Source organism: Moschus berezovskii, chromosome 25 (assembly GCF_049115385.1).
Source record: "Moschus berezovskii isolate FMDL1 chromosome 25, NW_MosBer_1.0, whole genome shotgun sequence".
NCBI lineage: Eukaryota > Metazoa > Chordata > Mammalia > Artiodactyla > Moschidae > Moschus > Moschus berezovskii.
Window position 1 is genome coordinate 5,741,511 of NC_142484.1, and position 12,451 is coordinate 5,753,961.

Here is a 12,451-nt window from a genome sequence, read left to right on the forward strand (position 1 = left end):
GCCACACTTCCAGTGCAGGAGGCTCGGTTCCTCCCTGGTTAGGGAACTAAGATCCCACATGCCACATCCTTTGGCCAAAAAAAAAAAAAAAAAATCCACTATTATAATTCATCAAATCAGTGAATTAAAGGAGAAAAGTCAAATGATTATTTCAAAATATGCAGAGAAAGTATTTGATTAAATTTGCTTTCATGACTATGATAAAAAACTCATAGGGGAAAAGAGAAACTTTATCAGAATGACACAAGCCATATGCAATTAAGTATGATGGATAAATACTCACATTCCCTTCAAAATCAGGAACAAAGAAGGAATGCTCCCTATCAATGATGTTGTTTAGCAAAGTACTGGAAGTCCTGGCCAAAGCAATAAACCAAGAAAAAGAAATGAGTGATTATATCTACATAGAAAATCCAACAGAATCTACAGACACTTTAATAAATTAGAGTCAGCAATGTTAAAAAAAATTAATAACGCTCTTAACATTATCAATAACCCACCCAAAAATGTAGTAGAAAATAACCAGCAATAAAATCAGAAAGTATTTAGGAAATAACACAGCCCAGAGCTTTTTGGAGAAAAAAAATTTAAGAGCATAAAAGAAAATACAAATAAATGGCATACTTTGTTAATGCCTAGAACAGTTTAACTTTTAAAGCTGTGATTTTTTCTGAAATCAATCTAAAAATTAAGTGAAATCCCAGTGATAATTGGGAGGATATTTATAGAAGATTTTTGTAATACTTTTGTAGAAGAATAAAAGTCTGTAACAAGCTAGATCAAATTTGAAAAAGATGACCAAAGCAGGGGATTTTCCCTGCCATATTAAACCGCAGGGCAAACCATAGTAATAAAAAGCACATGGTACTGGCTGAGAATTAGTCAAGTGAACCAAAGGAACCAAAATCAGACCTTAAAATAGATATACATGTTAGCAACAACATACTTGATGTCTGATAAAAATGGCACCACAGTCCAAAAAGAGAAAGAACTGATTGGCAGATAGTGCTGAGGAAACAAACTAAGTCTACATTGAAATAAATCTGGATGTCTTCTCGTTCTACCCTGTTCAAAGGTAGAGACTATAGGGTTAAGGATCTCATGAATTGTTTTAACCCCTAACACTGATCAAGTATTGACATGTGCCAGACACTGTTATGCTGCTGAATATGTACCAATTTAATCTTAAATTAATTTCCTGAGAAGGAAACACACTGTTATTAGCTCCACCTGACAAAGGAGGAACCTGAGGCACAGAGAGGTCATGTAACTTGCCCAAAGCAAGGTCAGGACCAGGGTACAGTGGGTCATGTAAGATCTAATCCTATTTTTATTCAAAATTTTGATATTTTGTTCATCGTGGATTTTTACCTTCAATTTGATTTTTTTTTTTAATAATGCATTAAGGACTTCCCTCATGGTTCAGTGGTTAAGAATCTGCCTTCCAATGCAGGGGACAGGTTTGATCCCTGGTCAGGAAGCTAAGATCCTACATGCAGTTTAATCCAAGCTTCACAACTACTTCGCCCTGGATCTCTGGAGCCCACACACAATGAAAAGATTCCACCTCCCACAATGAAGACCCTGTATGCACAACTGAGACATGACACACTTTAACAAACAAATATTAAAAGATAATGTATTAAAATATTGTTGATCTTGCTTACTGAGTTTTTTGGTGTCACCTTACAGTTTTCACCCAAGATGAGTGCCTCACTCCCCTCCACCTAGTCCTGGCCCTCCGAGATCCCAAAGCTAGAGCAGAGAAGGCTGGAATTCCAGTGCAACTAACCTGATGGATCTGACCATACAAAAATGAGGATGATTCTTCAAGGGCAACTTAGACAAAGTAAGGAGACAAAGACAAACAGGAAGGAGATAAAAGCAACAAAAACCAGCAAGGGGTTAATAATTAGATATGCACAGACATACAACACAGCAGGAAAAAGGCTAGAAACACAACAGAAAAAAGTGGATGAAGGGTAGGAACAGACAATTCGCAGAAGAGGAACCACCATGAACTGACACGTGCATGAAGAGCTGTTCGAATTTTCCCGTTGTCAGAGACACCAGATGAAAAAGAGATCCAACTTTAGATTAATCAGCCATGGGAGTTTCCTAGTGGTCCAGTGGTTAAGAATCCATGCTTCCATTGCAGGGGGCACAGGTTCAATGCCTGGTCAGGGTGCAAAGATCCCATATGCCTCTGGGTGCAGCTCCCTCAAAAAATATAGCTTAATAGGCCATTACAAAGCTGGAATACTGAGGGCCTAGAGAAAACTGAAACCTGTATGGTGGGAGTGCAAATTTGTACAGCTACTCAAGAGACCATCCGTGATACTTTGTGAAGTCAGTGGTGCATGTACCCTATGGCCTGGGAGTCCTACTTCAAGAGGGGTTTTTCCACTCTTCATAAGGGGACAGTGTGAAGATGTTCACAATAGCAACTTATGTGATGGGGGCATTGAGGCCAAGCTAAGTGTATATCATTGAGGGCTGTGGTGAATAATAAAAGTGCTGGATGCTCAACACGGTATGCCGAATATAGTTAGTAGAAGCAAAAATGAGGTGAAGGTGGAAAACATTAGTGTTGAGTGTACAAATGTAAACAACAGAATGAGTATTATACATGATACTATGTTTGTAAATTGCAAACACACCCACGGAGGAGCCAATGCCACGCGGAGTAGAGGGCCAGACAGGATTCAAAGCAGCGGACTGAGCACACTGATGTAGGGTCCCACGGAAGGCAGGAGGAAAAACAGGAGTGAAGGAAGGAAAATAACTCAAGGAGAGTTAAATAATTCATAACTCAAGACCGGCCTTGTTCACGGTGATGATGCGTCTCAAACTGTGCAGGACTGACTCAGCTCTGTACACGGAGTCACAAAATGAAAGAGGGTGGGTGGATGGAGGGGCATGAGCTCCCCTAGACTGCATTTGAATCCCAGCCCTACCACTCCCAAGCATTTGGGAACTGGGGATGAAACACTTATTCATGTCATCCACAAGTATTTATTGAGGATCTACTTAGTGCCAAACACTGTTCTGGGCACAGTGGACACAGTGTTGAATAAGACAGTGTAAAACAACAATTTCAGGTAAGTGCTGTGTGATATGAAACTGACTTTAGATTGCATAGTCAGGCTTCTCTGAGAGGTGACATTAGAGCAGAGACACACATGATGAAAAAATCCCCGCACCCCGGAGAAAGAGCAAAGTTAACTGCTTTCCTGGCATAGAAAAAAGCACATGCAAAGGCCCTGAGATGGAAGGAGTTTGGCTTGTGTGGCTGAATGAGGTGAAAGAGGGGCAGAGGGGAACTTGATGAGATTGGGAGAGATAGGCTGCAACCGTTCAGAGCTCTGTGTGGGCTTTAGTCAAGAGTTCAGGTATTATTCTAATCACAATGGAAAACCAAGGGATGGTTTTATGTAGAGGAGTGACTTGGCAGCATATTTAAAAAACAAGACCAGGTATGTATTAAAAGACCACTTTGCCTGCTGCGTGGAAGCCAGTGCAAGCCACATAAACTCTTTTTCCACATCTGCACCTAGACAGCATATTAAAAAGCAGAGACATTACTTTGCCGACAAAGGTCCATCTAGTAGTCATGTATGGATGTGAGAGTTGGACTATAAAGCAAGCTGAGCGCAGAGGAATCGATGCTTTTGAACTGTGGTGCTGGAGAAGACTCTTGAGAGTCCCTTGGACTGCAAGGAGATCCAACGAGTCCATCCTAAAGGAAATCATCCCTGAATATTCATTGGAAGGACTGATGCTGAAGCTGAAACTCCAATACTTTGGCCACCTGATGCGAAGAACTGACTCATTCGAAAAGACCCTGATGCTGGGAAAGATTGACGGCAGGAGGAGAAGGAGACGATAGAGGATGAGATGGTTGGATGGCATCAGCGACGCGATGGACATGAGTTTTAGCAAGCTCAGGGAGTTGGTGACGGACAAGGAGGCCTGGCGTGCTGCAGTCCATGGGTTCGCAAAGAGTCAGACACGGCTGAGCGACTGGACTGAATTGAACTGCACGGTGGTGACAATCCCTCTCCCGAGCAGGGCCGTGGCGAGTAAGGGTGGGAAAACAGTCCTCAGGAGTCTCCTCGGCATTCAAGGAGCGGGCTGGGATGCAGAAGGCTCTAGCTCGGGCCTGGAAGGCTGGGGCGTGGCAGCCCCTCCAAGACCCTCGTTATATACCCAGGGATTGCCTCCGAGAGCGGCACCCGCTGTCGCTGGCCGAGGCGGCCGCTGGGCGGCGCGGCGAGCCCAGCTGGTTTCGGACGAGAGAGGGCCCGGTCCATCGGTCTGCTCGGCGCTCGGCAGCTCTGGCCTGTTGAAGGCGGGCGGGGGCGGGTCCATTATGTAAGGGCGGGGCCTCGGCCTGGGCGCCGGACCGTCGAGCAACCCAGACGACCGCGCGGGGGCGGGGCCTGCGCGCGGGGGCGGGGCCTGCGGGCGCAGAAGGCGACCGCGCAGCGCGCCTGAGCGGGCCGGGGCAATGAGTGCCTCCCGGCCCCAGTTCAGCATTGATGACGCCTTCGAGCTGTCCCTGGAGGACGCGGGCCCTGGGCTCGAGCCCAGCGGGGTCGCCCGCTTCGGGCCGCTGCACTTCGAGCGCCGGGCCCGGTTCGAGGTGGCCGACGAGGACAAGCAGTCCCGGCTGCGCTACCAGGTGAACCGCCCGGCCCACCTCACCCCAACCCTCGCCTGAGTCTGGGTGGACCCCAGGCCGGACCTTGGAGAACCCCAACTCAAGAATCTGACTAGAGGCCTTGGCCGGAGCGGGAGACCGCCCCCGGGAGTTGGCCACTGATCCAAATCCCTGCCCAGACCGTCTCAGCTCTTGATTTCAGTCCCCAGCCACTATTGGAGAGCCCACACCTAGGAGTTCGCCCCCACCCCAGCTGGAGACCCCAACCTTGAGTCCCCATCCATCCTGGCTACCGACCCTCCCTCTCCTTACCTCACAGGGATGGGGAGCTTTTCTGTACTTGAACCAAACTTTGTCCATACCCAGAAGCAGCCCGGAGAGCCCCAGGCCAGATAATCCTACGGGAACCAGTACCCCCTTTTCAGTTCTGGAAGTCCCCACCCCATCCTTTCCTCCAGAGCTGAAGGCCCTGACTCACATGATGAGTGAGTCCTTGCCCGTGCCTGGCTCCCACTAAACTGGAAATCCCTCTTTTTCCAGAGGACCTCCACCATCTCTAGACTCCTTGTCTTGGGAACTTGAACAAGATTCCTGTGCCCCAAACCTGCAAACGATTGGCCTGCCCTTCCCTGGCCTTTCAAATCCAGGGCCTCCATTCTGGGCCCCCGAAATACCATCCTGACACCCCCACCCTGACTCCCAAAGCTTGGGAGATCTCCTGGCCCCTGCTGGCTCCTCCCTGCCAAAGCCCCCAGCACATACTCCTACCTGGGTTTCAGTTTCTGTGAATCACCAAACCCGTTCTGCGGGGAGGGCGGAGGGAGCAGCTGTCAAGCTGCCAGGCAAACAGCTGTGTGGGCTCCCTTTCTTCCTCTCCACCAGAGGGGAGTGAGGAAGGGCCTGAGCCCAGTAACCCCTCTGAGCCCTGTGTTCTGGGATAGAACCTGGAGAATGACGAGGATGGAGCCCAGGCCTCTCCGGAGCCGGATGGGGGAGTCAGCACCAGGTCAGGGCCAGGTGGGGACCCACCCCATACTCCTACCCCCATGCTTCTGGCTCCCGTCCCCAGGCCCTTGCTCACTCGTCCACCTCACCTCACTTAGCTCTCTCACATCCTGTCCTAAAGAGACCCCTACATGGGGTCCCTGTCCTGCACCCTATCCTAGTGCCAACCTCACCTGCCCACCTCCACCAGGCTCTTTATCCTGCAGAAACCCCCGGCCTGGTCTGGCCCCTGTTTTCTCACAGGTGACTTGTCCTGCAGAAACCCCCGGCCCTTGAATTCCTCTTCACCCCAGTCCTCTCTCAGTGCCCCTTTCCTGTAAGAACACCCGGCCCCAGTCTCGACACCATCCCCCACAACGTCATCATGGTTCCTGTCCCAAAGGGTCCCTTACCTCCCCTGTCCCCTCACTGGGCCCACTCGTCCTGCAGGGATTCTGGCCGAACATCCATCCGCAGCTCCCAGTGGTCCTTTAGCAGCATCAGCAGCAGCACTCAGCGCTCCTACAATGCGTGCTGCAGGTGAGACTCGGCCCTGATCCCATCACCAGTGGCCCCTGCCCCCACACAGGCAGCCCCAGCTACTCCCTCGCGGTCCTCTGGGTGGGGGAGGGTGCCCATGGGAGGAGGTGGGCCTCCTGTCACCGTGTCCACACTCTTCCTGCTCTGCTGCCATCCAGCTGGACTCAACACCCTTTGATCCAGAAGAACCACCGGGTAGTGCTGGCCTCCTTCCTGCTTCTCCTGCTGGGGCTGGGTGAGTGCCCCCGAGGGCCCCCTGCAGACCCTGCCTACCCCCATGAGGGCTCCACCTTCCTTTTGCTCAGGTTCTGCACCCTTCGTGAGCCACCCAGCACCCTGAGGAGGCCGCTGGCTAGCATGACCCCATCCCCATTTTACAGATGAGGAAGCTGAGGCCTTGGGAGGGGCAGGTGCAGCCTCCTAGTCACACAGCTAAGAAATCACACATAGTTGAAAACGGAACCTGGTTCCATGCTCCAAACTTTTCCTTTTTTTTTTTTTTTTTCCAGTCTGTTTAATCCCTTAGGGAAGAGAAAGTAACAGCTACTATTTATTCTGTGTCTACTTTGAACCAGGTGCAGGGCCCGCTTCCTTACCGAGGTCACACAGCAAGAGAGAGATAGGGCCACAACTCAGAACCTAAATGTAGGGGTAGGCGAGCAAGGATACGCCCAGCCTAGTGGCCCGGACTGCGGAGTACCCTGCCAGCCCGATCCACAGGGTACCTGTCAGTTCCCTTCCTCTGGAGTCTGAGAGCTGACAAGGACCTCCCCCCCCACCCCCGCACCCATTACTCAGATGGGGAAACTGAGGCCCAGAGCAGGGAGAAACGAGAGCCAGATGTTTTCTGACTCCTTTTCTCCTCATTCTGTGGGGCTGAGGAATCAGGGTCCCCCTGAAAGAATCTAGGGTTGGGATCAAGAGGAGCCCCTAACGTGGGCCCAACTGTGGCAGCTGCTCTCCGTCCTCCAGGAAGGTCAGATCCCTCTAGCAGGAAAGCTGGGCAGCATCCTTGCCTCAGCTCTGGGTGTGTGTGCAGGGGAGGGAGCCACCACGTTCCCAATACTTGCGAGTCACACTGGCTATCTGCTTTACCTCATTTTATCCTCATCACCTGACAGGGCAAACATTATTACTATCCCAGTTCAAAAATAAGGACACAGGTGAAAGGTCATAGCTGGGCGGTAGATGAGCTGGGATTTAAACCCACATCAGTGACATTGCCAGGCCTGTAGGCCGCCACACCCCATAAATTAGAAAGAGGAATTAGAAAAAGTTGCCTCCTCTGAGTGGGCAGAGCTCACAGCCACGAGCCAGGATACCGAGAGTGAGTTTCAGCTGCCGTCCCATCCTTTTTGAGGTGTTCTGTGCAGGACACAAACCACACAGCTGTCCACGGTGGTCCTCAAGCCTCTGTGCTGTACCCCGCAGTCTTCAGGGCTGCAGAGCCCAGCTCCCCAGCTCCACGCCCATCCCATCCTATAACTGGGGACCCCGGACTCTCTCAGCATCTGAAAAATTGATCCAGCCATGACCTCCTCAGCTTCCCCAGTGCCCACTGTCATTAACCAAAGTCCACATCCCTCTCCAGGGCCTACAGGCCCTGCCAAACTCCTGAAACCTGAACTCTGCCTCTCCAGTCTCCCCAAAAGCTGGAAGTTCCTAGAAAGTCCCTCCAGACTCTGGGCCTTTGCCAGCCTGTCCCCATCTGGAACACTGCTCTCCCTCTCTGCCTGTGGGGTGCCCAAAACAAAGCCTCTGAAGTCAGTATCTCCACCTCCCAGTACAGCCAGGGGCAAGTTACTCTGCCCCTCCCCCCAAACTCTGTGCCTCAGTTTCCTCTTCTTCGCAGTGGGGGTGACAATACTTATCTCATTCAATCAAGGTGACAATTAAATAAGGCACTGCGTGTAACACACTTAGCCCAGTGCCTGGTAGCACCTGGTAAAGGTGACTAAATGGTGACTGTTCCTGCTGCTGCTGCCTCTGCTCAGCTTAGATGCTACCGCCTCCAAGAAGCTCTCTCTGATTCCCCAGGCTCCTGAGCTGCCTGATCACTGGGGTTGTAGCTTGGAGGTTCTTATTGGTTGCTCCACTCTGGAAGGGCCTGGAGGCAGAGACCTCATCTGCCGGTCCCCGTGGGATTCCAAGGAGCAGACAAAAATCTCTCCTTTCACGGACATTTCCAGGGCCTGCCAGGTGTCCTGCTCTGAAAACACAGAGCTTGGTGAGCTTCCCCTGGAGGTTCTCTACCCAGGGGGCCTTCAGCTTAGGTGGGGGACACCATTCCTCAGACCTAAGCCATGTGGGGGATTGCGGGTGGAGGTCCCCACCCTGCCACCAGCTTCTGCCTCCTTTGGTGCCTGCCCTCACCCTCGCGGCTCCATTTGTGTGCAGTGCTGATCCTGACCGGCGTGGGACTGCAGGTGGCCCCCTCGCCAGGTGAGCGGCCCTTCCGACCCTCGCAGGCAGCGCTCACTCCCCTCTTGTGCCCAGGGGTCCTTGGCAAGCCCTTCCACTTCCTCCAGTGGCCAGCACCCTCCCGGCAGGAAACGGCCCCTTTGACCTCGGAGAGGGAGACTTGCCCAGGCAGTGAGCCCACCTGGGAGCCAGCACGGGAGCCTCCCTGCCCTGACCCGACCCCTCCTCCCCTCCCGCAGGTGTCTCCAGCGCCATCTTCTTCGTGCCGGGCTTCCTGTTGCTGGTCCCAGGAGGTGCGAGTGGGTGGCGGGTGAGGGCGGGGATGTGGGCGTGGCGTGGCTGGGCGTGGGCGGGGCCCTGGGTAGGATGTGGGCGGGGCCCAGTACTTAGAGGCCCCGCCCTGCAGTCTACCACGTGATCTTCATCTACTGCGCCGTCAAGGGTCACCGGGGTTTCCAGTTCTTCTACCTGCCCTACTTCGAGAAGTGAGCAGCCAGTGGCAGACGGCGGGATCCAGCGTCGGTGCCGAGAGGCCCCAGTGTGTGCGGCCTCCTCGCACCCCTAGAGGGGCACTCCCCGTGTCCGCACCTGGCTTCGGGCCCCTAATCACAAGGGAAAAGCCCTGCCAGGGCCCTCAAGCCCTCTTGTCCTCTCAGGAGTGTGCTCAGGAAGTTTGGGGCATGTGGGTCTCGTGCCACTACCTGAGCTTGGGAAAGTCGCCTCTTCCCTCTCTGTGCCTTAACTTATTCTCAGGCCCTGGGGTTGCTGGGTTGGTGATGTTTTGTGCTAATAAAAGCGGTGCTTAATTTCAGCCCACAGTTGGCTTTTTACTAGCCCTAACAACCGGCCCACCAGGTTGGCCACAGCCCCCTGCCAGAAAGGCCAAGAAAAGGACTGACCATGGGGCTGAAGGGCTCTGGGACTGTTCCTCGCCATGGTACAGAAACAGCCCTGACGCTCCAAGACTTGCCCAAGGTCACATAGCTCGTTAGCGGCAGAGCTTGGCCTGAGCTTTTCTGCCCTGAAAGCCAGGAGAAGGCTCTCCCTGTCAGCCGAGTTGGTCCTGCTGGGTCTCCACTCATAGGGGCAGCACTGGTGCCTCCCCCGACCCCTGCCATGGCCCTGGCCAGGGGCAATCTGGGACGCAGGCCTGGGGCCTGGAGGCTGGTATCCCGGTTCCAGCCTGGCTCTGGGGCCCTGGGCTGCAACAGCCAGCTCCAAATGTGGGCCACCAGGAGGCAGCTGCACAGACTCCTCCACCCACTGCCCTACTTCCCAGGCCCAGGTTTTGGGAAGAACAGGGGCAAAGGACATAGGAATCAGGGCCTGTATGACAGAAAGCCTCAATGATCAAAGACTTAGAATCACAGAGCATTGGAAACAGACCGTGGCAGAATTTTGGAAGGACCGAGCATCTCTGGATCTCAATAACCAGGAAACAGAATCTTTGAGCACCCTGAAATCTGAGATCATAATAGCTGCCATTTATCAGACTCTTAGAAGGCACCAGGTTGTGTGCTAAACACTTAACACAGGTTATTTCTGGTCATCCTCCAAGAAAACGAGGCCCAGAGAGACTGGGTCAGCCAAGGGCAGAGTTAGGACTTTAGCGGGAGGGGTGTCAGCAAGTCGGTATGGTCCCCAGCTAACCAACTGGCCGAATGAGTGTGGGCCAAGGTGACCCTGTTCGTATTCTTACGTGTTCACAGTCTTCCACTCCCAGTAAAACATGAGTGCCATTGAGGTGGTATTTGGTCTGACGTGGCCTCTACTGTGTCTGCAGCAGCCAGGACAGTACCTTTAGATTTCTGTGATTTTGCTGAATGAACACCAAGGCCCCTGCTCTCACAGCTAATCTGTCCAACCCAGACTTCCCTCTCTCAGCCACCAATCAAGGCACTGTGAGGGGCACCAGTTAGATGCAGGAACTCCTAAACGAGTGATTCTCAAGTTAGCTGGAGGCAATGGACCAGTTTTCATTTCTAATGTATTATGGACCGATGCTTTAGTAAGATAAAAGCCCACAGTTTGTATTACCAGACTAATCAGACAGAAAATTACATTTCAATAGATATAATCAGAACCAACACAGAAAAAAAAAGAAAACTTATAAAAACCATCCATTGAAAGTGGGCAAATTAGCAATTAACATAGAGTTGTTACGCTCATCATTTTTTGTCATTTCAGTCTTAAGTGATTCTGTTAGAAGTTTTTCTCTAACCAGAAGTGGTGATGCTCCATATTATAAGACTACCTCAGAGATTTCCCTGGTGGTCCACTGGTTAAGAACCCACCTTCTAGTGCAGGGGATGCGGATTCGATCAGGGAACTAAGACCCCACATGCTGCGGGGCAACTATGCTGGTGTGCAACTAGAGGGAGGCCATGCCATGCAGGAAAGAGCCTCCGTGGTACAACTAAGACCTGACACAGCCAAAAATAAAATTTTTTTAAAAAGATGATTTCAGGGATTTGCAAGCTATATGTCACAGGCCCGATATAACCCCCAACTAAGAATGGTTTTCACAGTTTAGTAATGGCTGGGAAAAAAGCCAAAGGATAATGAGCTTTTGTGACACAAGTTGATGAAATTCAAATTTTGGTGTCAGTAAGTTGCATTCAATTAATTATTTGTCAAATTCTCTACACAGCCACACTTGTATATTGACTTTGGCTGCTCAGCCATACAAACTACTACAAAGAGCAACAGAAATCATATGATCCACAAAGCCTAAACTCTGCTATCTGACCCTTCTCAGAAAAAGGATGCCAACCTTGGTTCATATGAATGTGTCGACAGAACACTGAATTGCAAGGTTTAAAGTTTTAATGTGACCAATGTACCTCATCTTTGCTAGTTTATGTAATCCAAGTTGGGTTGACAGCAATACCATCCTCAGGAAATAATGAATCTCCAAACTCTAAATATGATTTCTTTTTAGTTGGAAAGTGCATTAATAGTTGCATGCAGCTTAAGAACATTAGATTTCCTTGGTGAATTGTGACTCCATTTACCCCTGACGCTTTTCCCCCCATAGCCCGCTTTGTAGTCACACTAGCTTTCTTTTGGTTAATTCTCTCCTAGTCAATATTTTTCCCAAGGTGTCAATTTCAGCCTTTCAGTTGTGATTATGTTTTGAATGTGTCTCTTATATGTGCACTCAGCTGTGCGTAAGAGCCTGGGTATCTGCCTTTTGAGATCTGCTCTCTGCCCACTCCAGTGTTCTTGCCTGGAGAATCCCAGAGACGGCGGAGCCTGGTGGGCTACCGTCTATGGGGTCGCACAGAGTCAGGCACGACTGAAGTGACTTAGCAGCAGCAGCAGCAGCTCTGCCCTTGTAGTAGAAGAACCTCTGGTTTCTAGCTGGGCACAAGGTCCCCCAAAAGAAAGACTGCATTTCCCAGCATCCTTTGCAACCAGCTGTCCCAGGTGCAGAGCCCTGGGGGTATAAGTGGTTCAGGCTGATTGCTCCCTTTCTTCTTTGTTTCTGCTCCCATTCTGTCAGGTGGGAGACAACAAAAGTGGCTGCACCCTCAGAATGGCAGAGCAGCCAGCAGAAGAAGCCTAAGTGCCTGAAGACCATACAGCTGGATTTCAACTAAGACTCTTCCTGTGAGGGAAATAAATGTTCATCCAGTTTAATGCATTGTTATTTGGGGTCTCCATCACTTACAGGGACCCCAGTCTAATACTGATATTTTCTTCTGAGACTGAAACTCCCAACTTTTAACCAAAAAGAACTTAACTTGCTTATACTTATTGTAATTTTTTAAGAATTATTTCTTCCTTCTGTTTTAATGTTTTCTGTAGATTTTTCTTTGCTTTTTTCCCTCTTTCCCAGAT

At 50.8% G+C, this 12,451-nt stretch overlaps 1 protein-coding gene across 4 annotated transcripts; it reads left to right on the forward strand.

The window, feature by feature from the left end:
• Nucleotides 1-4,435: 4,435 nt before the first annotated feature.
• On the forward strand, nucleotides 4,436-12,239 carry TMEM134 (transmembrane protein 134). Of its 4 annotated transcripts, none has more exons than XM_055415376.2 (7): nucleotides 4,436-4,684; nucleotides 5,605-5,669; nucleotides 6,098-6,187; nucleotides 6,346-6,422; nucleotides 8,585-8,629; nucleotides 8,848-8,901; nucleotides 12,114-12,239. In XM_055415376.2, exons 1-7 carry the CDS (start codon nucleotides 4,511-4,513, stop codon nucleotides 12,182-12,184), a joined length of 576 nt encoding a protein of 191 aa, XP_055271351.1. In that variant the 5' UTR covers nucleotides 4,436-4,510; the 3' UTR covers nucleotides 12,185-12,239. The 4 variants fall into 4 exon arrangements, with proteins under 4 accessions (XP_055271351.1, XP_055271349.1, XP_055271348.1 ...); XM_055415373.2 differs by lacking the exon at nucleotides 12,114-12,239 and adding an exon at nucleotides 9,050-9,419 and having other exon boundaries at nucleotides 4,437-4,684; XM_055415375.2 differs by lacking the exon at nucleotides 12,114-12,239 and adding an exon at nucleotides 9,015-9,241 and having other exon boundaries at nucleotides 4,438-4,684.
• The last annotated feature ends 212 nt before the right edge of the window (nucleotides 12,240-12,451 follow it).

Coding starts and splice junctions, on each gene's coding strand:
- TMEM134 (XM_055415373.2), top strand. CDS start 4,511: ATGAGTGCCTCCCGGCCCCAGTTCAGCATTGATGACGCCTTCGAGCTG. Junction 4,685..5,604: donor AGTCCCGGCTGCGCTACCAG/GTGAACCGCCCG, acceptor GTTCTGGGATAG/AACCTGGAGAATGACGAGGA. Junction 6,423..8,584: donor GCTTCTCCTGCTGGGGCTGG/GTGAGTGCCCCC, acceptor ATTTGTGTGCAG/TGCTGATCCTGACCGGCGTG.